At 43.2% G+C, this 27,133-nt stretch overlaps 2 protein-coding genes across 10 annotated transcripts; one reads left to right on the top strand and one right to left on the bottom strand.

Annotated features, from left to right (window-relative positions):
- The first annotated feature begins 84 nt into the window (after positions 1-84).
- LOC139581334 (synaptotagmin-like protein 4) lies at positions 85-18,300 on the top strand. Of its 8 annotated transcripts, XM_071410975.1 has the most exons (18): positions 116-303; positions 591-642; positions 10,645-10,821; positions 11,104-11,319; positions 11,675-11,784; positions 12,088-12,205; positions 12,333-12,479; positions 12,582-12,681; positions 12,859-12,949; positions 13,102-13,190; positions 13,317-13,409; positions 13,827-14,005; positions 15,145-15,247; positions 15,617-15,778; positions 15,955-16,057; positions 16,162-16,288; positions 16,490-16,698; positions 17,263-18,300. In XM_071410975.1, the coding sequence occupies exons 3-18, from the start codon at positions 10,703-10,705 to the stop codon at positions 17,409-17,411; spliced, it is 2,115 nt and encodes a 704-aa protein (XP_071267076.1). In that variant the 5' UTR covers positions 116-303; positions 591-642; positions 10,645-10,702; the 3' UTR covers positions 17,412-18,300. The 8 variants fall into 8 exon arrangements, with proteins under 8 accessions (XP_071267078.1, XP_071267071.1, XP_071267074.1 ...); XM_071410977.1 differs by lacking the exon at positions 591-642 and having other exon boundaries at positions 85-303; positions 10,642-10,821; XM_071410970.1 differs by lacking the exon at positions 591-642 and having other exon boundaries at positions 115-303; positions 12,859-12,964.
- srpx2 (sushi-repeat containing protein X-linked 2) lies at positions 17,685-27,120 on the bottom strand. 2 transcript variants are annotated; one of them, XM_071410980.1, is made up of 10 exons: positions 25,663-27,120; positions 22,214-22,294; positions 21,816-22,007; positions 21,519-21,695; positions 20,471-20,594; positions 20,252-20,373; positions 19,627-19,806; positions 19,359-19,492; positions 18,869-18,987; positions 17,685-18,770 (listed from the first exon to the last, which is right to left on the bottom strand). In XM_071410980.1, exons 1-10 carry the CDS (start codon positions 25,730-25,732, stop codon positions 18,590-18,592), a joined length of 1,380 nt encoding a protein of 459 aa, XP_071267081.1. In that variant the 5' UTR covers positions 25,733-27,120; the 3' UTR covers positions 17,685-18,589. The 2 variants fall into 2 exon arrangements, with proteins under 2 accessions (XP_071267081.1, XP_071267080.1); XM_071410979.1 differs by having other exon boundaries at positions 18,869-18,990; positions 25,663-27,046.
- Between the last annotated feature and the right edge of the window lie 13 nt (positions 27,121-27,133).

Here is a 27,133-nt window from a genome sequence, read left to right as displayed (position 1 = left end):
TTATTTACAAAATTATTTGAACGGGGTTTGATTATTTACTTGTGGAAACTATTGGTAATAATGAATTGGCACTGCTTCTGCCGTTCTCAGAGAATTAGGGAAGTAGAGCAGAGGAAATGCACCTGTTGCGGAAAAATTCTGTACCTCTGCCGCACCACCGCTGTCACAACCGTTCCATATCTTCCGGGATTTTAGATTTCTAACCACCAACACTGAAAGTCAAGTTTCAGAATGCAGGAAGGAGAGACGGGGAGTTAGACTGGGAAGGAGTCAAGACGACACATTGCAGCAAAGGGTAGAGAGGTACGTTGAGTTTGTCGTGATTCATTCTGATCTATAACATGCATTCAAACTGTTATATTTAATTACAGTTGAAATGAAAGTTATTTTACGCACAACAGTTAATTGCTGAAGACGTCTTCCCGATACGGGAAACCTCTCTTTGGAATTCTTTACTATACTCCATTCATCGACATTGCGCAGAAACTATATGCCACTTGTTTTGCCCGCTATCAGTCTGCTCTAAAACGCGCCTATTCTATTCTCTCTTTTTTTTTTACGTCCTCCCTTCCTGGATTGTGGAAATAAAGTGGTGAGTTGATTCGGATCACAGTCGGAGTAAAGTTTACGTTTTTCTTCAAGGTAATTAAACAATCTGGACTGTTGCTAAAATACCTTTTATCTAACATGAACTATATGTGCGTTCACTCATTCAGATGGATTTCTTCTGTCGGGTTGTCTTCAGATCATGTGTGATGATAAACAACTCTGCTTTTTTCCAAACTGGATGTGTTGCCAACATTAAATCCATCCATTAGATTGTTTAAGCTACATTTTGTTTTGTTGTAGCCTATAGCACTACTTTATTTTTAGATATATTTACAAGCCGAGCCAAATAACCATTTGCCCAATAAGGTGACGACAGATTTTGTTATCCATTCCATATTGAGTAACTGTCCAGGAAATTGCACATACTATATTATTCTCATGGATTGTTCAATTGGAATTATCATTATTTTGTATAGCCTATAAACACAAAATGCCGCGGAAAAGCACTTTTAGTGGAGGTTTTCCTACAACCACATAATTCCTACTAACGTTGCTATTCATACAATTTCCTTGACATTAACAGCCTTCTTCTGAACTGAGCTGCCTACAGGTATTGTACACTACTCAAGCGTGAGTCGATTAGCCTCAAGCGTTCAAACAATGACGAAGTTTCCTCCCCCACGAGTGACATAGCATAGCACAACAACCCTGTGCTAGTGACCTTTTGAATGCAAATTATTGAAATCAAGTGTGTTTTTCCTGTTTCTTCAACTCATTCTCAACATTATTCAACGTCTTCTGAGGCGCTGGACTCAACTGGAGCTTGAAGCTCATGACTGGAACATGGCCGATGACAGGCTTGATGTCAGGATTAAACAAATGGTTTAACCAGTGCTTTCCACCCGCCGTTCTGTGTCCTTAGAGGGTGGGACCCTGCGATAATGCTGAGCTCGTGTTGTTTTTTCCTTTCCTGTTCCCATTCCTCCAAGCAACCTTTCACCCGGACAGAGAGGTTCCCTATGGGGTTTAAAAACACAAGGATCCTATTAGTCCTACTTTATCATTCCCAATACTGTATATGTGTGTGCCAGTGTCTGTCAAAATAAGATTAGCTGGAGACTATTTTCCCATGTCCTTTCCTATTTTACCATGCTGAAATTAAAAACGTTACCTTTATGTAAAACATGTTGATATATGTTTGTGTCAGTAAACAATAAACAAGCCAATAACACAATAAACAAGTCAATGACACAGTAGAAAAAAGAAAGTCTATATACAGTGTGTGCAAAAGGCATGAGGAGGTAGGCAATACATAGGCCATAGGAGCAAATAATTACAATTTAGCAGATTAACACTGGAGTGATAAATGAGCAGATGATGATGTACTAGGTGGTGTCAGAAGAAGGCCCCAAAAATTGTCAGAGACTCCGGATACCGGTACCGGGTCAAAACCGGTACCGGGTCAATGTGCGGGGGTACAGGTTAGTCAGGTAATTTGTACATGGAGGTAGGGGTGAAGTGACTATGCATAGATAAATAGCAGCAGCAGCAGCAGCGTACAAAACAAATAATCCTGTGGCCGTTTGATTAATTGTTCAGCAGTCTTATGTTTTGGGGGTAGAAGCTGTTAAGGAGCCTTTTGGTCCTTGACTTGGCGCTCCAGTACCGGTTGCTGTGCGGTATCAGAGAAAACAATCTGACAATTTTTGGGGCCTTCTTCTGACACCGCCTAGTCCACCATCATCATCTGCTCAGTTATCACTCCAGTGTTAATCTGCTAAATTGTAATATAGTAACTTCATCCCTACCTCCATGTACAAATGACCTCGACTAACCTGTACCCCCGCACATTGACACGGTACCGGTATCCCCTTTTATATAGCCTCTTTCTTGTTACTTTTTATAATGTTTCACTTTAGTTTATTTGGTACATATTTTCTTAACTTTTTCTTGAACTGCACTGTTGGTTAAGGGCTTGTAAGTAAGAATTTCACGGTAAGGTCTGCACTTGTTGTATTCTGTGCATGTGATAAAGTTTGATTTGAGATACACTATATAGCGGTAACTCACCTAGCTGTTCTAGCTTCGCCCTCGCGGGTGCTAGCAAGCATGTAAAGTAGGGTTATGTATCAGCAACCATTGTCAGCCAATCTAGTGGGAATGTCCTGCCTGTTGTTTTAAGTTCTGCGTGTAAACAACTATTTTCCCATTTTTTTCAGGCAACCAAAAAATACTGTTGACTTGGCCAATGAGAAAGTGCCTTTCAGACTTTAAAGTCAATTTCTGTGTAGGGTATCAAATAGTGATTAATCAGTTGCAAAAAAACGGTTTTATATGGTCTATGATGACGAGAGTTTTTCTAATCGGGTCACATAGTTTTAACTAGGGAGGATGAACTGCTGCTGTTTAATTACTTGTTACTTTTATTTCTTCTTATCCGTATGTTTTTAAACTGCATTGTTGGTTAGGGGCTCGTAAGTAAGCATTTCACTCTAAGGTCTACACTTGTATTCGGCGCATGGGAACAATAAAATTTGATTTGATTTGAAAACCATGTCAAACCGTAGCAACTTTGTATTTGTTCATATGTATTCTATTTTAAAACTAGACTAACAGGGGAGACACAGAGACAGCTGTGATTGGACAATAGAACTAACAGGGCAGTGCTTGCTATATGCAGGGTTGCATCATGTAGGCCCAGCGATGGGAATGGGCAGTGCCCAATTTTTTTACAAATTATAACCCTGTGTAAGCCTATAATTAAAAAGTTACACAGGCTAGACTGCGTTAATGCACATGTCATCACTATTTGATTAATTCCAGTGACATTTTTGGATTAAAAAGGTCTAGGTAGCTTAGCCAACAGAAGTTTTGAATATTAAAATGTTCTCTTAACAGAAATAAATTGGCTTAGGCTATACCGCTTTGTTTCCCTGGCCAGATGGGACCGGGCACATAGGCCTCCAGCTGATCAGACTGATGCAGCATATCAGATCGCTTATGTTTAGGTGTAGGCTCTTACTGTAGAGAGTGTTTGCTTGTGTCTGTCTGTCAGGAGTGAGTTATTTTCCCGTTTGCTAAACGGAAGGAAAGTGCTCTGCTTTCTGTAGACATGCGCCAAGCCTGACCTTTGATTACTTTGAATCTGATTAGTCAAGACACACACACACACATATCCAAGATGTCATAGCAGTCTGACGTCTTTTGTCTTCGTCTTGTCGTGTCTCGTGTATATATCTTTATGTATCTTTTTTCTTCGCATATATTTTTCTTAACTTCAACATACTCTCCTGCAACCTGCCTCACCTAATATGCTCTGAACCTCTTCACCTGGATCATCGCAGCTAGCTATCCAATTGGCTTCTCCTGGCTAACGCCCCTGTCCCGAAGCAAGCACCAATTAGCCTGGAGCTAGCCTATGCTAGGCCGATCTCCCGGCTAGCTGAAGAGGACTATCAGCCACTCATTGGCCTACAATACCTATTTTGCCAATTGGCCTGGACCCCTTTTATTGCCGATCCGAAGCCAATCCATCACGACTGGACTACCGACGTAATCTGCCCGAGTTTTTTTTTTCAAGTGGCTCCTTCGTCGTGAAGTCCCCTGAATGCACATCTGCTAGCCTCTTAGCCGTGACCCGCTAGCTGACTAGAGCATACCGGACTGTAAGCTGAAGTAGTCCATCAGTCAATTTCTGAGGGCTACTATACCTATTTTGCCAATTGGCCTGGACCCTTTTACTACACGGACCCCTGCTGATCCATCACGACTGGTCTGCCGACGTAACCGCATGAGAGGGCTACAACAACAGACTTCTTCCATCGCGACGTCCCTCTAAGGCCCTTCTGCTAGCCCTGGCCCGCTAGCTGTCTGAATCGCCGTGTCTCTAATCCGTCCAGCTACTCATTGGAACCTATGATCACTCGGCTATGCATGCCTCCCTAATGCCAATATGCCTTGTCCATTGCTGTTTTGGTTAGTGATTATTGTCTTATTTCACTGTAGAGCCTCCAGCCCTGCTCAATATGCCTCAGCTAACCCTTTTGTCCCACCTCCCACACATGCGGTGACCTCACCTGGTTTAATTGATGTCTCTAGAGACAATACCTCTCTCATCGTCACTCAATGCCTAGGTTTACCTCAACTGTATTCATATCCTACCATACCTTTGTCTGTACATTGTGCTTTGAAGCTATTCTACCGCGCCCAGAAACCTGCTCTTTTTACTCTGTCCCGAACATATTAGACGACCAGTTCTTATAGTCCTTAGCCGTACCCTTATCCTACTCCTCCTCTGGTGATGTAGAGGTTCATCCAGGCCCTGCAGTGCCTAGCTCCACTCCCATTCCCCAGGCCCTCTCATTTGTTGACTTCTGTAACCGTAAAAACCTTGGTTTCATGCATGTTAACATTAGAAGCCTCCTCCCTAAGTTTGTTTTATTCACTGCTTTAGCACACTCTGCCAACCCGGATGTCCTAGCTGTGTCTGAATAATGGCTTAGGAAGGCCACCAAAAACCCTGAAATTTTTGTCCCTAACTATAACATTTTCCGACAAGATAGAACTGCCAAAGGGGGCGGAGTTAGCCTGCAGAGTTCTGTCTTACTATCCAGGTCTGTGCCCAAACAATTTGAGCTTCTACTTTTAAAAATCCACCTTTCCAGAAACAAGTTTCTCACCGTTGCCGCTTGCTATAGACCACCTTCTGCCCCCAGCTGTGCCCTGGACACCATATGTGAATTGATTGCCCCCATCTATCTTCAGAGCTCATGCTGCTAGGTGACCTACACTGGGGCATGCTTAACACCCCGACCATCCTACAATCTAAACTTGATACCCTCAATCTCACACAAATTATCAATGAACCTACCAGGAATAACCCCAAATCCGTAAACACAGGCACCCTCATAGATATCATCCTAACCAACCTGCCCTCCAAATACACCTCTGCTGTCTTCAACCAGGATCTCAGCGATCACTGCCTCATTGCTTGCTTCTGTAATGGGTCTGCGGTCAAACGACCACCCCTCATCACTGTCAAACGCTCCCTAAAACACTTCAGCGATCAGGCATTTCTAAACGACCTGGCCCAGGTATCCTGGAAGGATATTGACCTCATTCCATCAGTAGAGGATGTCTGGTTATTCTTTAAAAGTGCCTTCCTCACCATCTTAAATAAGCATGCCCAATTCAAAAAATGTTGAACCAGGAACAGATATAGCCCATGGTTCACTCCAGACCTGATTGCCCTTGACCAGCACAAAAACATCCTGTGACGTACGGCATTAGCATCAAATAGCCCCCGCGATATGCAACTTTTCAGGGAAGTTAGGAACCAATATACACAGGCAGTTAGGAAAGCTAAGGCTAGCTTTTTCAAACAAATGTGCATCCTGTAGCACAAACTCAAAAAAGTTCTGGGACACTGTAAAGTCCATGGAGAATAAGAGCACCTCCTCCCAGCTGCCCACTGCACTGAGGCTAGGAAACACTGTCACCACCGATAAATCCACGATAATTGAGAATTTCAAAAAGCATTTTTCTACAGCTGGCCATGCTTTCTACCTGGCCACCCCTACCCTGGTCAACAGCCCTGCACCCCCCACAGCAACTTTCCCAAGCCTCCCCCATTTCTCCTTCACCCAAATCCAGATAGCTGATGTTCTGAAAGAGCTGCAAAATCTGGACCCCTACAAATCAGCAGGAATAGACAATCTGGACCCTCTCCTTCTACAATTATCAGCCGAAATTGTTGCAACCCCTATTACTAGCCTGTTTTTCGTATCGTCTGAGATCCCCAAAGATTGGAAAGCTGCCGCGGTCATCCGCCTCTTCAAAGGGGGAGACACCCTAGACCCAAACTGCTACAGACCTATATCTATCCTACCCTGCCTTTCTAAGGTCTTCGAAAGCCAAGTTAACAAACAGATCACTGACCATTTCGAATCCCACCGTACCTTCTCCGCTATGCAATCTGGTTTCCGAACTGGTCATGGGTGCACCTCAGCCACACTCAAGGTCCTAAACGATATCATAACCGCCATCGATAAGAGACAATACTGTGCAGCTGTATTCATCGACCTGGACCGACTCTGTCAATCACCACATTCTTATCGGCAGACTCAACAGCCTTGGTTTCTCAAATGACTGCCTCACCTGGTTCACCAACTACTTCTCAGACAGAGTTCAGTGTGTCAAATCGGGGGGCCTGTTTTCCTCACCTCTGACATTCTCTATGGGGGTGCCACAGGGTTCAATTCTCGGGCTGACTCTTCTCTGAATACATCAATGATGTCGCTCTTGCTGCTGGTCATTCTCTGATCCACCTGTACATGCAGACGACACCATTCTGTATACTTCTGGCCCTTCTTTGGACACTGTGTTAACTAAACTCCAGATGAGCTTCAATGCCATACAACTCTCCTTCCGTGGCCTCCAACTGCTCTTAATTGCAAGTAAAACTAAATGCATGCTCTTCAACCGATCGCTGCCCGCACCTGCCCGCCCGTCCAGCATCACTACTCTGGACGGTTCTGACTTAGAATATGTTGACAACTACAAATACCTAGGTGTCCAGTTTAGACTGTAAACTCTCCTTCCAGACTCACATTAAGCATCGCCAATCCAAAATTAAATCTAGACTCAGCTTCCTATTTCTCAACAAAGTATCCTTCGCTCATGCTGTCAAACATACCCTCGTAAAACTGACTATCCTACCGATCCTTGACTTCGGCGATGTCATTTACAAAATAGCCCCCAACACTCTACTCAGCAAATTGGATGCAGTCTATCACAGTGCCATCCGTTTTGTCACCAAAGCCCCATAAACTACCTACCACTGCGACCTGTATGCTCTCGTTGGCTGGCTCTCGCTTCATATTCGTCGCCAAACCCACTGGCTCCAGGTCATCTATAAGTCTTTGCTAGGTAAAGCCCCACCTTATCTCAGCTCACTGGTCACCATAGCACCACCCACCCGTAGCACGCGCTCCAGCAGGTATATTTCACTGGTCACCCCCAAAGCCAACATCTCCTTTGGCCGCCTTTCCTTCCAGTTCTCTGCTGCCAATGACCGGAACGAATTGCAAAAGTCACTGAAGCTGGAGACCCATATCTCCCTCACGATTCACTAACTTTAAGCACCAGCTGTCAGAGCAGCTCACAGATCACTGCACCTGTACATAGCCCATCTGTAAACAGCCTATCCAACTACCTCATCCCCATACTATTATTTTAATTTAATTTTCACTCCTTTGCACCCCAGTATCTCTACTTGCACATTCATCTTCTGCACATTTATCACTCCAGTGTTTAATTGCTAAATTGTAATTATTTCGCCACTATGGCCTTTTTATTGCCTTACCTCCCTTATCTTACCTCATTTGCACACACTGTATATACTTTTTTTTCTCTATTGTGTTATTGACTGTATGTTTGTTTATTCCATGTGTAACTGTGTTGTTTGTCGCACTGCTTTGAACTATCTTGGCCAGGTCGCAGTTGTAAATGAGATCTTGTTCTCAACTAGCCTACCTTGTTAAATAAAGGTGACATAAATCAAATAAAAAACACACACACACAAACTGCAGCACTCTGATAAGAAGCACATAGTCCCTGTTCAACGCTTTTGCTTACATTTTTTATTACACCAAATAAAAAGTGCTGTGGTAAATGCCTGCTCGCAACCTGTCTCCGTCCTCTCCCCTCACAGCAAGCCCTCATCTCATGGGCTCTTTACCTGTTCCCCGGCCTCTCCCCTCACAGCAAGCTCTCCTCTCATGGGTTTACCTGTTCCCCGGCCTCTCCCCTCACAGCAAGCTCTCCGCTCATGGGTTTACCTGTTCCCCGGCCTCTCCCCTCACAGCAAGCTCTCCGCTCATGGGTTTATCTGTTCCCCGGCCTCTCCCCTCACAGCAAGCTCTCCGCTCATGGGTTCTCTACCTGTCTCCGTCCTCTCCCCTCACAGCAAGCCCTCCACTGTTTGAACACACTCTCTCTCCTGCAGGGGTCCACTGTCATGATGTGCTCTGTCTGAGTAGCCTGCACCTTATGTGAGGTCGTGGCTTATGTACTGGAAGTGGCTCCTCCATCAAATGGACTTTAGCTGGGGATAAAGAGGCCTCTGTCAGTTTTACTCCATCTTCAGTGCTGCTGATGTTTGGTATTAGATGGGACTTACACTGGTTTTCGCTGTGATCAAATCCCATTTTATTGGTCACATACATGTGATTAGCAGATGTTATTGCGGGTGTAGCGAAATGCTTGTGCCTCTAGCTCCGAAAGTGCAGTAATATATAACAAATTACACAATATATACCCAATACACACATCTAAGTAGGAATGAAGTAAGACTATATACAGTTGAATTCGGAAGTTTACATACACTTAGGTTGGAGTCATTAAAACTCAGTTTTCAAACACTCCACAAATGTCTTGTTAACAAACTATAGTTTTGGCAAGTCGGTTAGAACATCTACTTTGTGCATGACACAAGTAATTTTTCCAACAATTGTTTACAGACAGATCATTTCACTTATAATTCACTGTATCACAATTCCAGTGCGTCAAAAGTTTACATACTTTAAACAGCTTGGAATATTCCAGAAAATGGTGTCATGGCTTTAGAAGCTTCTGATAGGCTAATTGACATCATTTGAGTCAATTGGAGGTGTATCTGTGGATGTATTTCAAGGCCTACCTTCAAACTTAGTGCCTCTTTGCTTCACATCATGGGAAAATCTAAAGAAATCAGCCAAGACCTCAGAAAAAAAATTGTAGACCTCCACAAGTCTGGTTCATCCTTGGGAGCAATTTCCAAATGCCTGAAGGTACCACGTTCATCTGTACAAACAATAGTACGCAAGTATAAAAAAAGTGTCAAAAGTGCAAATCAATCCCAGAACAACAGCAAAGGACCTTGTGAAGATTCTGGAGGAAACAGGTACAACAGTATCTATATCCACAGTAAAACGAGTCCTATATCGACATAACCGGATAGGCCACTCAGCAAGGAAGAAGCCACTGCTCCCAAACCGCCATAAAAAAGCCAGACTACGGTTTGCAACTGCACATGGAGACAAAGATCGTACTTTTTTGAGATATGTGAATAATATGTGAATATGTTGAAGCAACATCTCAAGACATCAGTCAGGAAGTTAAAGCTTGGTCGCAAATGGGTCTTCCAAACGGACAATGACCCCAAGCATACTTCCAAAGTTGTGGCAAAATGGCTTAAGGACAACAAAGTCAAGGTATTAGAGTGGCCATCACAAAGCCCTGACCTCATCCTCTGGAAAATTTGTGGGCAGAACTGAAAAAGCGTGTGCGAGCAAGGGGGCCTACAAACCTGACTCAGTTACACCAGCTCGGTCAGGAGCAATGGGCAAAAATTCACCCTACTTATTGTGGGAAGCTTGTGGAAGGCTACCTGAAATGTTTGACCCAAGTTAAACAATTTAAAGGCAATGCTACCAAATACTAATTGAGTGTATGTAAACTTCTGACCCACTGGGAATGTGATGAAAGAAATACAAGCTGAAATAAATAATTCTCTCTACTATTATTCTGACATTTAACATTCTTCAAATAAAGTGGTGATCATAACTGACTTAAGACAGGGAAAATTTACAAGGATTAAATGTCAGGAATTGTGAAAAACAGAGTTTACCTTAGCCAAATACATTTAAACTTCTGACTTCAACTGTACATATGGACGAGCGATGTCAGAGCGGAACGGACTAAGATACCGTAGAATAGTATAGAAATGAACAGTATATACATATGAGATGAGTAATGTAAGATATGTAAGCATTAAGTGAATGAGATACTGTAGTATAGAAAACAGTATATACACATGAGATGAGTAATACCAGATATGTAAACATTGTTAAGTGACTAAGATACTGTAGAATAATATAGAATTCTACGCTATCTAGTATGACATCATGAGAGTGATTTTTAAATGGTAGCTACAGTGCTTGGTAATGCAGGAGAAAAGCATTTTCAAGCAGAAAGGACAACTTTTATAGAGATAAAATCATATGTTCCCATTTCATGCCTTCTGGACTCAGCCCTGGTCTGCTCTTTGGCTAGCAGGAGCCTGTCTGGTCTAGGCTGACTATCCCTGAGGAGGTTAGTCTGGGACGGAGGTGCCATGCCACAGGCTGCAGACATGATCAACATGGCCTTCCTGACCGACTCGGAGCGGGAGCTGATCCTGGAGGTGTTGCGGCGGGACGAGGAGCTGAGGCAAGCCGAGGAACAGCGTGTCCGGTGAGAACTCTCCTTCCCGGCTGCATCTCAATAGTCCTAAATTGGCTTCCTCCTCACCTTGTCTCTTTTCTGCACAGATCTGAAAAAAAAACAGGACAGGTGAAAGCAATACAGTGGATGCTGGTGGGAATTTAGCTTTCACCTCATCGGCTCAGTATTTCACATTAGTGCAGATGAAGGAGGAAGTCACTTTTAGACTTTTAACATCCAGTTAGGCAAAGATTTCAACACAGACACCAACAGGCGAGGGTCTAACCAACGTCTTCCTTCCCTGTGTTTCAGCAAGCTGAAGACAGAGCTGCTGGACATAAAGAGGAAGGGGGCCAAGCGCAGCAGTGGGAGGTACAGTGAGCGCAGCTGCGGTCGCTGCCAGGAACCACTGGGTCGACTGTCTGCCAGCTCCAGCCAATGTAGGGCATGTAAACACCAAGTGTGCCGCAACTGCCGCGCAGTGCGCCCCAATGGATCCTGGGTGTGCAGTGTGTGTGCCAAAGAGGCGTAAGAGTCCCATTTCTCTGTACTGTATGTTACCCCACCCTGTCCTTTAGCATGACCAGGATCCCTGTGTTTGCTGTATCTATATGCAAAGCGTGATATCATATGTTTTAAAGCATCTCGCTGTAGAACGCCGCTCGAGGAGAGGACAAGGATTTAAGCGGGTTTACATGATGTGGATCCGCTATGCATATCTGTTTCATTCTAAACTGGTGTCGAATTTTGTATCATTTTGTCTATTTTGACAACAGTGCAGAGTTTTTGCAATGTCAGCATTTTACTCTTCGTGTTTGGTCCATATATTTGATCCATGATGTGTTAACGTGGTGGTAACAACGTGTGGTGTGACTTTCTCCAGTGATCTAAAGAAGTGCACTGGAGACTGGTTTTATGACCAGCGAGTCAACCGCTTCTCCACCACCCCTGGACACGACATAGTGAGAGCTTCCCTCAAAAAGAGGTCCCCATGTGAGTCCAGGAAACTGATGTGGGCATTGTTCTGTTCAGTTGGAAACTTAAAAACTCTCACTTCTGGTGCAGAATGAAATGTCAATGTTGTGACAGCATAGGAATTTGTCCTAATTCCTCTACTCAGTTTCAATATTGATATGTGGGAAGCTCCATTACTGCATAGCTTTTGTTCATGTACTTTTTGAATTGCACTTCCTACAAATGCCATCAAAAGTAATTTGTTCCCTGTCTGAATGAATGAAGCCACTGACAGCATGCTACCAGTTGTCTGTCATGCTAAAGCTCTGTGTTCTGTTTTAGTGAGGAAGAGGGAGACCATGGGAGAGCAACTGTTGAAGAGTACAGAGTTGAAACCCGGCCAGCCGACCATTCCTGTTCCCCGACCCAGACTGATTGACCTAGCGGCCTCCAACAAGTAGTGAGTCCTCTTTATATCTGGGGGGACAACACAGGCTTCACGATCATTAGAGTGTGACGCAGTTACTTTAATATGTGGATGGAGTTTCAACTCAGTAGAACTTTGACACTCATTGTCATTTTCACAGTCCGACAGACAAAGTTTCAGAAGAACCAGTGGCAGTTGAGAAGAAGCAACAGCACCAGCGCAGTGACACTAAATCTGCAGAGAAAGCCAGCCTGAACACTGCCAGGACAGAGACGGAGACCTCTCTTGGGACTCCTTTCTTACCAATGTAAGTCTACATCCCAAAAAATAGGCCTATGGCATTAGCGCTACATGCTAACGAGACTTCTATTGGGATGGCTCCTCATTATGAATGGCGTTTATGATCCAGGAAGAAGAGCACGGGTCGGTCCAGTCCAGCAGGTTCCAGTGTGTCCAGTATTCCAGTCAAAGTAGAAAGCACAGGTATCCACAGCTCCAACTTAGACACGGTGAGTATACACATCTATCAGGTGTTGGGATTAGTTACATTTCAGCACAGTCAAATTGGGAAATAAAAAGTCCACTTGGTAAAAAATGGAATTGACCCTAACCCTGTCATCCTCATGTCTCCAGCCAATACATATTATACTGTCACACCTGACTGTAACCCCTGTCTCTTTCCATAGTCCTCCGTAGTGAATCGTCGTAGTGTAAGTCCCTGCACAGGGTCTGTCTTATTGGAAGACGACGGGCTGTTCAAGAAGAGCGTCAGACAAGGTCAGAAACCCTCCGGTGAGACTCTTGTGTGTCGGTCGTCTCAGTAGTTCTGATTCCCAAGCTATAATTAAATAATGTTCTTTTTAAGGGCTTCAGGCCTGCTTGAGTAAATGAAGGCATGCTCATTTAATGTCTTCATGGGTTTCAATCAGAATTCACATCTGTGCTGGACCTGCGTAAGGAAGTATCGGAGGGCTCTATGGGTGACAGAAGCAAGTCTGTGCCTGGCCTCAATGTGCCGGTGAGCAGAAGCCCACTTCCTCATAATACACTGGTTCACTATACTATAAAATACTTCTTAGTATTGATGAGAAATGCAGTTGCGTTGTCTTTTGCATGAGTTCAAATTTGCTTGTTGTCATTGCAGGATGACGAGGAGGATGATGAGGACATTGATAACTTGGTGAGCATCCATAGAAAGACAGTGGGCTCAAGTACCTCAAATCTTCGCGGCTCCAAGGTAAATCCATGTGATTCTCACTTATCTTATTTTCATAGGTTCTAGTTAGGGTGTGTGATGCCAGTTTTAGTCCCTGAAGATATTTTTAGAAACGGAATTGATAAGTCAACCACACAACTTTTTTTGAGACAATTCAGGATATCCTGGTTCGTGTGTGAGCTGCTGCCTAATTAAGTTACCATGGCAACAAAGGCTCAAGCTCAAAATTGCTTCAGGGCAGGAAAATTTGACTGTGACCTGACTTTCATTTTCACAGTTTCGTTCTCGTTTGTGCGCCTTTCCAGGAACAAGTTTGTTTCTTGATTGGATACGCTACGTTTACCTTTCTCGTCCAGGTTGTAGAATTGTATCCAATATCAATGCAGTTGAACTAACTACTAACAGCTACTTGGTGAATTGTGTATGTGTCCACCACAGAGTACACTGGGGAGTCTGATGAGTATTTACAGTGAGGCAGGAGATTATGACTGCGTGGAGGTGAGTGGGGACATCGTGTTCTCTCTCAGCTACGATGACACCACCCATAGCCTGGCCGTCCTTGTCAAGGAGTGCCACTCGCTGGCCCATGGGGACGCCACACGCCAGCGTTCCAACCCGTGAGTGTCCTCTCAGGACTAGGGTCTAATAGTTGTCTCAGTAGGAATTGATGGGTGCATCTCAATAGTGTAAAGACGCTTCTTCCTTTTGTTTCCTCTCCTTCATATCCCCCTCATCTGAAAACACAGGATGGATAAAAGTAATGGTTGACGCCTATCTGGAATTGTATTTCAACTAAGCTGTTTTACAATATTCGGATGCATTATATCATGTCATTGCCAACAGTGAGAGTACACCCCCACTCCTTAAAGTGAGACAAACATCCTTCCATGGGTTTCCTGTCTTCTTTTCATGATGACAGTAGATGAGCAGCGCTGTAGAAAATGATTCCCAGTAATCCTGTTGTTTACTCTAAACACACACTTCAGTGCTATTACTGTATGACATAACGTAGATCATCTTAGATAAGACCCTGTCCTGTTTACAACATTTTTGATGTACCCAGAGGTCATTTATCAGAGTTCCAAAGGGAAGGTTTTACATTTATTTCAACAGAATACAATTTTAAATTTGTATTCTGGAAATGTAGGCACACATTTTTTGTAGTCAAAATAGTTTATCGGTATTGCAGGTAGGGCTATGATGATACCAGCCCTAATTGCAGGACTATTAATATTAATTTGAACTCCTTAAAGGGGCAGTGCACATAACGTGACTTTACAGTTGTTTTGATGATACACTGTGAGGGCGAAAATAACACAGACATTTTGAAAATGATGATAGTGCCCTTTTTGTGTAAGAGCTATTTGAAAATAATGTCTGGAATTTCAGCATTTTCAGGTAGGATGAAACTTTTGGCCCATATCATGACATCACAATGTGATTGATTATAATAGACCAATGGCTGTTCATCTGGGTAAGGGGGTGGGCTCTAGACATCATATCAGCCAATCAGGGCTTTGCATGTAAATGTATTCAAATTTGTTTCCTCACGTTCACATGATCAGAGTGAGAATTGCAAGGGCCGAAGGAGGCTCAGGGAAATAAATGATAAAACATATATCTTGGAGTTATTTTCATTAAATAAACGTGCACACAGTGATTTGACATGCAGTGATGATTTAAAAAACACAATTACCAAGATTGTATGGGGGCTTTAACTTGTTGAAAAATATTATTCTCATGTTTTGTCTTGCAGGTATGTCAAGTGCTATCTTCTCCCTGACAAGTCTCGCACGGGTAAAAAGAAAACCAGCATCAAACGAAACACAGTGGACCCCACCTACAATGAGACCCTAAAGGTGATGGACTCTCTGGAACTGCAGTCGAATTAGATGGACACTGATGAACCTGGGCTGTGGACAAATCCCTTATTACTTGTCTGGCTCAATGGCTGGTCATTAAGTCGATAATTCCTCCACTTTCACTAGGCAGTAAGATTGATGTTGACATTCAAGATAAAGAGTTTATTGCTTTTAGTAAACGGCAAACAAATATTGATTTTGTTTCTGCCCTTTTTTAATTCACTGAGTATACAGAACAGGGAACTCGGATGTGAAGGCCAGAGAGGGTGGAAGGAGAAACTCTAAAGATGTCGATCAGTGAGGGAAGGGTTTGATGTTGACATTGTCCTGCCACTCCCTCACACTTTTTCCCTTCTTCTCCTCCAGTTCTCCATCAGTCGCTCCCAGGTGCTCACTCGTTCCCTCCAGCTCTCTGTCTGGCACCATGACCGCTTGGGCCGTAATGCCTTCCTGGGAGAGGTAGAGGTGCCTCTGGACTGCAGGGACCTCGATGGCCAACACGAGGAGTGTGTGGTGCTCATGGGAAAAGTAAGCCTGAGTAGTCGCCATCATCACTAGGGCTCAGAGTTGTTCCTGATCAGGTTTCATGGTTGGAACAAACTCCAGGCCCTACACATCAATCATTTAAATGTATTTCTAATCTACAGTATACATTATTAACCTGTAGTCTAGTGGTTTTACCTCAGCTGTTCTTCTCTTCATAGGCATCACCACTGCAGTCCTCTGCCTTCTCTCAGTACAAAGGAGAACTGGTGATTTCCCTGAAGTACATCTCGACTAAGAAACCACCCACCGAGAAGACTAAAGGTAGGACTGCCAGTGTCGACAGAACAGAGGAACAGAAAAGCTGTCGGCACTGTCTGTGTTTCAAATCCTTACCAGTGGCTGTCTGACACCATTATCCCCCCTAGGCAAGACTCTTTCTCTAGGCAACAAGTCAAAGACGGAGGAGGGAGGGGAATTGCACGTCTTGATCAAAGAGGCCAAGAACCTGACGGCAATGAAAGCAGGGGACACGTCGGATTCCTTTGTGAAAGGGTTAGCTTTTGGCATGATTTCACATTCACTCGGAGATGATGAATTTCTTCTGTTTCATCATTCTCACTCAGGGGATGGTGCAACTCCCACTCATTTGAATAAGAATACACACTTTATTGATTACTAGAATTAAAAACATTGTTCAGCCACCTAGCCTTCATCAAAATGTAATAGTTTTCACTCATTATGCTTTAACCCTAGATACTTGTTGCCATCGAAGTCCAAGTCCACTAAGAGGAAGACTCTGGTGGTGAAGAAGACTCTGAACCCTCACTACGACCACACATTTGTGTACAAAGACCTGACCCTGGACCAGCTGAGTAAGACGTGTCTGGAGCTGACCGTGTGGGACCGGGAGGCCATCTCCAGTAATGACTTCCTGGGTGGTGTTCGACTCAGCACAGGCACAGGTAATGACACAACACCTTATTGATTTATGGAGGGGAAGTGTTATGGTAGGGAAGTATCCATCGGCAGTATTCCTCTTCCGTTTTTAAATGTTTGATTCAACATTTATCATTCCGTTGCAGGTCATCTATTTTGCCGATGTTAAAGTTGGTAGTAAAGAAAAGCTACCTCAGAGGTCAAACATCTAAAAGGGAAAGGGGGATACTTAGTCAATTGTACAACTGAATGCATTCAACTGAAATGTGTTTCTGCATTTACCCAACCCCTCTGAATCAGAGAGGTGCGGGGGGCTGCCTTAATTGACATCCACGTTATCAGCGCCCGGGAAACAGTGGGTTAACTGCCTTGCTCAGGGGCAGAACGACAGATTTTTACCTTGTCAGCTCGGGGATTTGATTCAGCAGGTTACTGGCACAACTCCTCTGGTGATAGGCAGTCGGCCCATTGTTAAAATCGCTTCAAAAACAGTGAAATCCCAAATCTCACACTATGCTTAGGGCTCCTGTACTGTGTGGACAGGTCAGACCTACTTTAGTTCACTGCATTTCTGTTGCCCTACTTTTCAGCCACACTGAAGGTTGGCAAGGAGGAAGTGGAGGCGGACTCAACAGGGGAGGAGGTGTCTCTGTGGCAGAAGATGATGCAATACCCTGACTCGTGGGCAGAGGGCTCTCTTCCATTACGCTCCTCTATGGGCAAGAACAAGAGCAAGTGAGGACTCCACCTCATAACCTGGGAGAAGAGCAATTGACAAAGGGCAATCCCTCAACTTTTTATCACCATTATTATCTGTAACCAAAAGACTATCACAGCTGTGTCTAACCGCAAGCACCAAAATAAGTGCTTTTGAAAGCATATATAGTAAATTCATCTGAGGTCTTCAGGTATTTGCTAGCAGAGGTATCATTTCATATGTTTGAATGCAGGTTGTGTGTTTAATCATGCAAATGCTTTTTAAAATCATAAACAGCACTAACCAAAGAGTTGATCAAATTCAACAACTCATGTTTAATTGACATTTTTTTCACATATTTCTTCAAGCTAAATTCCATCCATGATCAGCAAACCATTCATTATTAACTAGGGTGCTTCATGGGGGTTTTCAGTTTCAGGCTGAATCTCTGTTGCACTCGAAGGCACTGAAAAATTGTGTCAATTTTTGGTCCATATCACATCTTGTGTGGTGCTTCATGGCAATCAAATGAAAATACTGTACCTGTGATAGGGATGTCAAGCATGTGGTACATTGAAATATGTATGTAAATATGATCAGTTGCACTAAAAATGACCAACTTTATTTCTCAACCTCTATCCTCTTATTTATAGTCTTGAAAGTAAATGTCATTATCTTTCATACTGTAACTTGAGTCAAGTTTGCTTTTACTATGGCTCACAGGAGGTTGGTGGCACCTTAATTGGGGAGGACAGGATCGTGGTAATGACTGGAGCGGAATAAGTGGAATGGTATCAAACGCATGGTTTAATGCCATTCCACTCTCCGTTTCATCTGTTATTATGAGCCGTCCTCCCCTCAGCAGCCTCCCCTGCTATGGCTGTATCAAATATTTTATTCATTCACCTAATAAATATGTGAAATGCCTAAACCTGTAATCATCCACGTTTGTTACAGTGCAGTATGGGTAGTGAAGTAAAAAAAGATGCGTACATACGTTTCTATACTTTTAGACGTGTAAAAACAGGCTATCTCTAAATCTATCAGATCATTATCTATCAGCCAGTGGAAACATTTCACTAACAGAGCTGTTACCTGCGTGTTTCCTTGTTTCTCTCTCTATTCTGGGCCACCCCGGTGTACATGATTGTATCTCTACATAGCAAAGCTTTTTCCTCTGCGCTATCTACACAAGTGTCTGACCTCCCCAAACCACTGTCTTAGTCACAGTAGTCTCTGTGCAACTCCAGCCGACGTCGTTCTTCTTCATCCAACAGGTTATCGTCGATGTATGAGAAGAGCTCATCGGATGTGGTGGGAGTGATGAATCTCTCGTGGTCCAAACCATCCTTGTCCAACAGCACCATGTTGAAGTAGGATCTGGAGATCCTGAAAGCCTGCCTGTACAACATACAGCACCAGAACCATTTAGTGTCAAGTCAGTGATGGTGTACTTGAAGATGGAGTGCAGCCAACATGATTATGCGAGATCCCCTTACCTCAGACCCTCGATGACCTCAGTGTCCAGGTGACGTCCCTTGATGCGGCCCACTTCTCGAGGGGGGGAACCTAGCAGCTCAATCACCGTCACTTGTCGTAGGTCCAGACCACAATCTGCCTTCTAGGCAGGAAAACACCCCAAGCATGGTCACAATCATAAAAACAAGCTGCTTATATTTCATTTGTATTAAATCCCGTAGTAGCTAGCAGTGGCGCTCTCTTGTGGAAGCCTTACCTTCCACATAGTCCTTCGTTCCTAAGTAAAAGTAAGTTGAATGCAACATTTCCCTGACTAGCAGATAATTCCCTAACCATCCAGCTGTCATTCTGGGCGCGTATGACATTGCAAACGACTTTAAAGGTGAGTCGAGACCAACAGATCTATAGATCACCTTGCCTCCTAAATAACTACTCAATATAGATCAGTCGGTCCATTTACTAATGACACATTACGGTTCTGGCGCTGTTGAATACAGTCTCTTGACTCACCTGCACCATAAGGTTCTGGAGCTTGTAGTCTCCATGGGCTACGTTAGGTGCCGACACGATCAGAAGCCTCCTCTTGTCATAGAACTGGTCCAGGAGGGCAGATGCTGTGTTCACATCTGTTTTAAACTCCATTGCTACATGTGCGCGCACACAATAAAAAAACAGTGTATTGTTGGTGTAATCACTTTACATGTATGAGTTAAATTGCGAACACAACAAACCAGGTCTTTCAGAAGGTCATTCTCTGTCATTGGCTCTCAATACTAACTGACACACTCGGCGGGGGCCTCAGTCCAGCTGCGGTCGAACTGGCAGACTCGGCGGGAGGTCCCCCGCCTCTCGTGGCCCCCGTCACAGTGGTACTCGCACACCGCCCCGTAGTTGTTCCCGTCAGAGTCACAGGTGAGGTAACCATGGAGAGGGGTCTTGAGGACTGGACACCTCCTGACTGGGGAGAGCGAGAGCAAAGCCTGTATTCACAAACCAATTGCTGATCTATGTTCAGTTATGTTGTTTAGATAATAATAAATAAGATCATATGAACAGGGGGGACCTGATCCTAGATCAGCACTCCTACTCTGAGATGCTAGGTGAATACGGGCCCAAAGCAGCCATCTTCGAACAGTACACACTAACAGTACTGATATGATGACTCTTGGATGTCTATAAAGGGTTTATAGAAATTCTCCATAAGGGAAATATGGTTGTTGTTTGTCACTGAAGGAATTAGATTTATACTCTGTAAAAAGAAAAATCCAGTACTTAGTTGCGTGGTGAAATGTATCAGTTGAACGTTGAATGTTTGTTTGTATAATGTGTTTGTCCTGTAAGTATGGGTTTTGCTCTTGTCCAATGTCAGGTCATTGTGTCTGACATTGACAGTAATGTCTTACCCTCAACCCGAACAATGAACTTGCAAGCAGCCCTGTTCCTGGCTTGGTCGTGTGCTGTGTACCGGATAATGTTTATCCCCTCTTTAAAGTTGCTATCTGGCCGCTGGCCTATCAGCGTTACACTGCAAACAGACACAAAAAAACACACGTTTCACCTCCAGATAAAGCAAAGGGGAAGAAGAGGAGAGGGGAAAATGCAGTAAAAAAGGACTGACATACTCTAATGTTTTATCAGCAGTATCCGTGGCAACCGGCGGGTCCCAGGACACTCTGGTGGTTAGTTTCCCAGGCTCTGTGACCTTCACCCGGGACAGGGGACACTTTATTTTGGGAGGATCATGATCTGAAACAACATCAGTTTGGTAAACTAGTGAAGAACAATAATACATACTTTTTTTTGTTAAATGTTAACATCTGTTGGTCTTGTTCAACTGAATCAATTCCTCTTGAGGGAAGGGAACTTTGAAGTTTAGAAATATGTCTTGGTCTTGAGTCAAAGACAAAAGAAGGAAATGAAACATGTGGAAAGAGAGGCACTAGATGAGTATCTATCTGTGTTGTGTTTGTGTTGTGGGAGACATGCCCATGGGGAGCTGCCCAGGCCTATGAAAGAAACAAACAAACATATGCTTGCAATCATTAAGCACTGGGGAGTTTTTCAGGATAAAAAAGAAATGGAATAGAGCTAAGCAAAGGCAAAATCCAAGAGGAAAACCTGGTTCAGTCTGCTTTCCAACAAACACTGGGAGATGAATTCACCTTTCATCAGGACAATAACCTAAAACACCAAGGCCAAATCTACACTAGTGTTACTTACCAAGAAGACAGTGAATGCTGCCGAGTTACAGTTTTGACTTTAATATGCTTGAAAATATATGGAAAGACTTAAATGGTTGTCTAGCAATGATCCACAACCAATTTGACAGAGCTTGAAGAATTTTGAAAATAATATTGTACAATCCAGGTGTGCAAAGCTCTTAGAGACTTAGCCAGAAAGACTCACAGCTGTAATCGCTGCCAAAGCTGATTCTAACATGTATTGACTCGGGTGTGAATGCTTATGTAAATTAGATATTTCTGTATTTTATTTTCAATAGATTTTCAAACATTTCTAAAGATGTGTTTTCACTCTGTCATTATGAGGTACTGTGTGTATATTGGTGAGAAAAAAATAGATAATCTATTTTGAATTCAGGCTGCAACACAACAAAATATGGAATAAGTCAAGGGGTGTGAATACTTTCTGGAGGCACTGTGTAGGCTGTACCTTCACAGATGGGCTCTGCCCCACTCCAGGACCCCCCAACCAGACAGGTGCGAGAGTGGTCCCCCTCGATCCGGTACCCCGGCTCACAGATGTAATCACACCTGGAGTCCACCATGTATCCCTGGGTGCAGTGGTACGTGCCGTGCCAGATCAGGTGCAGCGCGTTGCAACGAACCTCTGTGGAGTCAACACACCATAGTCAAAAAGAGATACAAATTACTCCTATGGAGGTTTTTCTAAAGAAAACTTAGGTCCTTTTTCATTAACAATAGATAACATGTATCTGTCTGTACTTACGGCGGCAGTGACTGGTCCCAGACCAACGGCGGTTGGGCATGCACTGCACAGAGGTTCTGCCCAGCAGCTTGTAGCCGCGGTCACAGGTCATCTCGCAGAGGGTGCCCAGGGTGCTGCGGTAGTTCCCTCCACGGGGGGAGTGGCAGGTCACATCCCCATTGGCCAAGCTCAAAAAGTGACACCATCTTGGATCTGCATCGAAACAACACTGTTTAATCACACACTGGAACACAGCGCCAAGACCAGTGTGCTACAGACCCAATTGACATCAAGTGATACTGATTTCAAAACAGTGATGTGGGGTACATAGATTTCCAATTCAGTGTAAGTGTCCACTTACATTATGACAAGCTTATTCCTAATGTTAGTGTTGTGACTGTGTGGTTCTCCTAACTTACTCCTGTAGTCCAGTCGGGGAGTGTAGTACTCCTCCTCTGGAACAACCTCATTGTAGCTGCTGTGCAGTGTGGTTTCAGAGCCTGAAACCAATGACAGACTTATTAGCTTTGATCAGTCATAGCAACAAGGCATACAACAAAATAAAACCATTTGTTAGCCACTAATGTAGTTATGGACTATACTTATGGCTATACTCGGCCTTGTCTCAGGATGGTAAGTTGGTTGAAGATATCCTTCTAGTGGTGTGGGGGCTGTGCTTTGGCAAAGTGTGTGGGGTTATATCCTGCCTGTTTGGCCCTGTCCGGGGGTATCATCAGATGGGGCCACAGTGTCTCCTGACCCCTCCTGTCTCAGCCTCCAGTATTTATGCTGCAGTAGTTTATGTGTGGGGGGCTAGGGTCAGTCTGTTATATCTAGAGTATTTCTCCTGTCTTATCCGGTGTCCTGTGTGAATTTAAGTATGCTCTTTCTAATTCTCTCTTTCTCTCTCTTGGAGGACCTGAGCCCGAGGACCATGCTCCAGGACTACCTGGCCTGATGACTCCTTGCTGTCCCCAGTCCACCTGGCCGTGCTGCTGCTCAAGTTTCAACTGTTCTGCCTGCGGCTATGGAACCCTGACCTGTTCGCCGGACGTGCTACCTGTCCCAGACCTGCTGTTTTCAACTCTCTAGAGACAGCAGGAGCGGTAGAGATACTCTCAATGATCGGCTATGAAAAGCCAACTGACATTTACTCCTGAGGTGCTGACCTGTTGCACCCTCGACAACTACTGTGATTATTATTATTTGACCATGCTGGTCATTTATGAACATTTGAACATCTTGGCCATGTTCTGTTATAATCTCTACCCGGCACAGCCAGAAGAGGACAGGCCACCCGTCATAGCCTGGTTCCTCTCTAGGTTTCTTCTTAGGTTTTGGCCTTTCTAGGGAGTTTTTCCTAGCCACCGTGCTTCTACACCTGCACTCCTTGCTGTTTGGGGTTTTAGCCTGGGTTTCTGTACAGCACTTTGAGATATCAGCTGATGTAAGGGCTATATAAATAAATTTGATTTGATGGACGATATGTACTGTTCTTTCCCACTCATAAACCTACTTTTGTATTTATTATGCTTATTTGTGATGAATATCAAATGATTTTGACGTAGAACATGAAGAGTGGAATATAGGTCACGCAGAGAAAGTATTTTGGCATGCTAATGGTTTTTCCACAAAGTCTCAGTTCCGCACAACCTGGTTTCTGGTCCCTTCCTGAGCCAGCTTCCTATTTAACACCTGGATTTCCAATAAGGGAAAAAACCTCTCCAGGGGTTTGGATCCAAAACCGAAGTCCAGTCAAACCAGTATGTCTCTGACAAAAGACTGACTTTCTAGTTGGCTGACGTTTCATTTATCGCAACGTAAAAGTGTTTTAGCATCACATGGAAGTAAAAGGTAATAGTAAAGAGTGTAGGGAAATGACTTAACTGGGCACACATTGCTGAATGTGCACTGAAATCATGACATGAAGCTGGCAAGCAGAAGTCCCCTACTCCATTTTGAATGTAATTACTAGTTAGTACTGGGTCTAAAGCTGTTAACATCTCTTTTTGCCTACTTAGCGCTACACTGTATCTTTAAACCTCGGAGCTGAATCTAACTTTCCATACAGTAGGTCTCCCTTAACACCCTCATTCTTTCCCCTCACTTGTGGTCTAGCCTATTTCACGAACATAATCCCTTGAAGGATATTTATAAGAGACTCTACTGTTTAGAAAGAGGGCTGCCAGATTTGAGTTTTTTTTGAGCTGAGTATTATCCCTGAGTATTTGAAACAACAAATTGGTTCAGATATTAGAATAGCTTGCCCAGCCTACAGGGGTAGATAATGAGTCATTATTTTTAATTTAGACCAATGAAAATTCAATTCATGGTGACACATCTCAATAAAGTTTCTAATGTTAGTAATTTGGGCACTTGCAATAAACTGCTAAACTTCCACTGGAAGAAGTTACAATGATGAATGTTACAACAATTTTCATCAAATGCCTTGTTTCTAGTCTGACTCTGAATAACATAAAAACATGCCAGTAGATTTCTATCACTCGAGTCTCTCTCATGTTAGCAAATCCAAGTGAGGATAATCTTTAATTTACTGTCTATAAACAGACTCTTCGGTATTCAAGATAGTTTACATTTCAGCAGCAGTTGTACAATAACATTTAAACATCAACTTTATAGTTAAACATGCTCCAACCATTCTCCAATCAACAATCATTCTGCAGTGATTGAAATCCTTTGCAACATGTCTCATCATGGTAGACATTAGTAGTCAAACACTTCTTCACCCTAACAGCCTATTTTCCATTAAAGCACTAATGCAGGCTGCTGCTGTGGCCGCCTGATGACGGTGAGGTTGTAAAAAGGCAGACTCTGACACAACGTGCATCACAGTGAGACCAGCCTGGCACACGTCCAACAGCTCCCAGTGAGACGGTTACTTTACCAGGAAGACATGCAATGACCACTGCAGGGAGAAGATCCAGCTAGGAGAAATGAGTCATATTGGAGGGGGTGGATTTCACAAGCCCACTATTCACTGCAGTCCAACTGTACTTCAATTGATATATTCTCATGCTGAGGTTTAGAAAGGCCATTCCCAATTAGCAACCGTTGTATTTCAGTTGGAGAAGTGGTAAATGACGAGAATGTGTGATAATAGCAATGGTGAGACATAGCCAGAATCAATCCATTAGCCGACTAGATTTTCGCTTTGTTATCAACTGGCAGTAGGTATGAGTTTGGGTGGATCTGAGGTGACTCAAATCACTGTCTTGTAGGGGTTAAATTAGGGCCTTGACACAGCTGGTCCATGCACACTCAGTCATTTGTCTGTGATTGGAGTTGTAATTACAGGGGTCTGAAAGGGGGTGACATACCCAACATCAGATAACAAACACAGGTAACTATAGTGAGGACTTCTATTCACCTACAAAACGTATATATTCATGACAAAATGCATAGATGGCATATTTGGGCTTCTTTGCTCTCTCCTTCTTAACTGAAAAAGAATGTTACAAGAGTGGATGAGTTTCTTTTCAGGAAATACCTCATGCTCTCTTTGTATTCTGTCAGTTCCCTCTAAAGATGCCACTACAGCTGCATTCTATTTACTGCCCTATAACTGTGGTGATGGAGGTATGTCCTCACTCCCCATTGCATGGACTGTATCATGGACCATAGATGAGACTGACAAGGAAAACATTTTTCTCTGTCCTGACATTAATGATTTTATAGTAGTTTACAAAAGTATTGTTTGAGAGTGTCCAAATCATAACTGATTATGCAACATCAGGTATAGAATAACATGTGCATACATGTTGTACATCAAGGCTAATGTAAAGTTTAAACTGTGAGTAAAGAAACATATTAATAATCTAAGTCAAAGTGCAGTATATCTAAATCTTACCTTCATCGTGTCCCAGCAGCTCTCTAATAAAGGTCAGCGTGAAGAGGAAAAGGATGTGGAATCGTGACATACCAACACGGTCTTGAAGCGCAAATATTCAGATTAAAAGTGGTTCCACTGGGCATCTACTGTAGCCAAGGTGGAGACCATTGACTAACATACAGCGCAGAAAATTTGAAGGCAACAATGAAACCGTCAATTAATTTAATAGTTTTTTTGTTTACTGACAATATCATTAGCGTTGTTTTTGTTATATCTCTCTAAATCAAGAATAATCCCACCAACGCTCCAGACAACCCAGCCTTGCGACAATTTTTACTGACAAAATCCTCCTCGTTTATCACATTTACTGTTCGAGAAGTTACCGCTAGGAGGCGTTGTTGGACTACTTATAAGGGCTACCATAAAGGACTATGATACAGTCCTAACCCACCAGTGGTTAAATAATTATATTAATGGTTGCACTAAAATCGATAGGAATTCGCAATGGATTTCCTGTTTTCTGAGTACACCAATGAGAGATGTTCAAATCCACATACTGAAATAAATGATATTTTCAACAATCAAAATGCAGCATCCTTTTTGCAGCTGTAGGATATTGAAACTGTCAATCATGTTGCTGACCGCACACTAGCCCAAACGACGTAAAAATAATAATAGCGCGATCTGCCGACTGGTTGGGCTAACTGCGCACGCAAGAGTGGCAAATAAATTATACATTAAAGCGCCAATCAGCGATTGAAACAGCGTTCAACCAGTTCGCAGCAAGTCGGACTTGCTAGTTCCGGACATGCTATTTCCGGCAAAAGTCACAATAAATACATGTCTATTAAAAAGCCACAGGCTGCTGATGCCGATAGCCCACTAGTGTCTGCCTTGGTTTTACGAGATAAATACTTGAGTTTTCACCCTGATGACTGTACGCATTTTTAGTGTATTTAAAGGGGCAATCTGCAGTTGCTTCATCCATTTTTGGACTTCTGAATTAATGACATTTGCCCATTTGATTCTTGAAGAATATAACGTATAAATACCCAATGAGCTTAGTTCAACTGTCGCACCCAATCAGAACCCAAAATATAAGCTTGTTTCACTCCAATGTTTGTAAACAAATGAATGTAAACAAAAACCATATCACCTCAAAACTATAATTTTGATATCATGGATGGTCAGTCCTTGCATCCATAGTTATATCTATGAATTTGAGAGTGGTTGCATTTCTCCAGCCCCATCCCTCAGCTTTTTACCGAAACGGTAAGAAGAACGCTTTGTTATTGCTGCACGTGTATAGCGGCATTACTCTTGTATCTTGTAGAGTTTGTATTTGTCATGTGTATACTGTCTCATCCGATTAGCCACAACTGACGTTTCCTCTGTGAAAAATTAAGTTATTATATTCTGTCCTATTATATTATTTTGGAACATCATAAATACAAGCGAATATAAAACTTCCCATAAATACTAGGAAATT

The sequence above is a fragment of the Salvelinus alpinus genome, chromosome 7 (assembly GCF_045679555.1).
Source record: "Salvelinus alpinus chromosome 7, SLU_Salpinus.1, whole genome shotgun sequence".
Taxonomy (NCBI): Eukaryota; Metazoa; Chordata; class Actinopteri; order Salmoniformes; family Salmonidae; genus Salvelinus; species Salvelinus alpinus.
The sequence above is the reverse complement of the archived record's forward strand: the minus strand, read 5'-3'. Positions and strand labels throughout refer to the sequence as shown.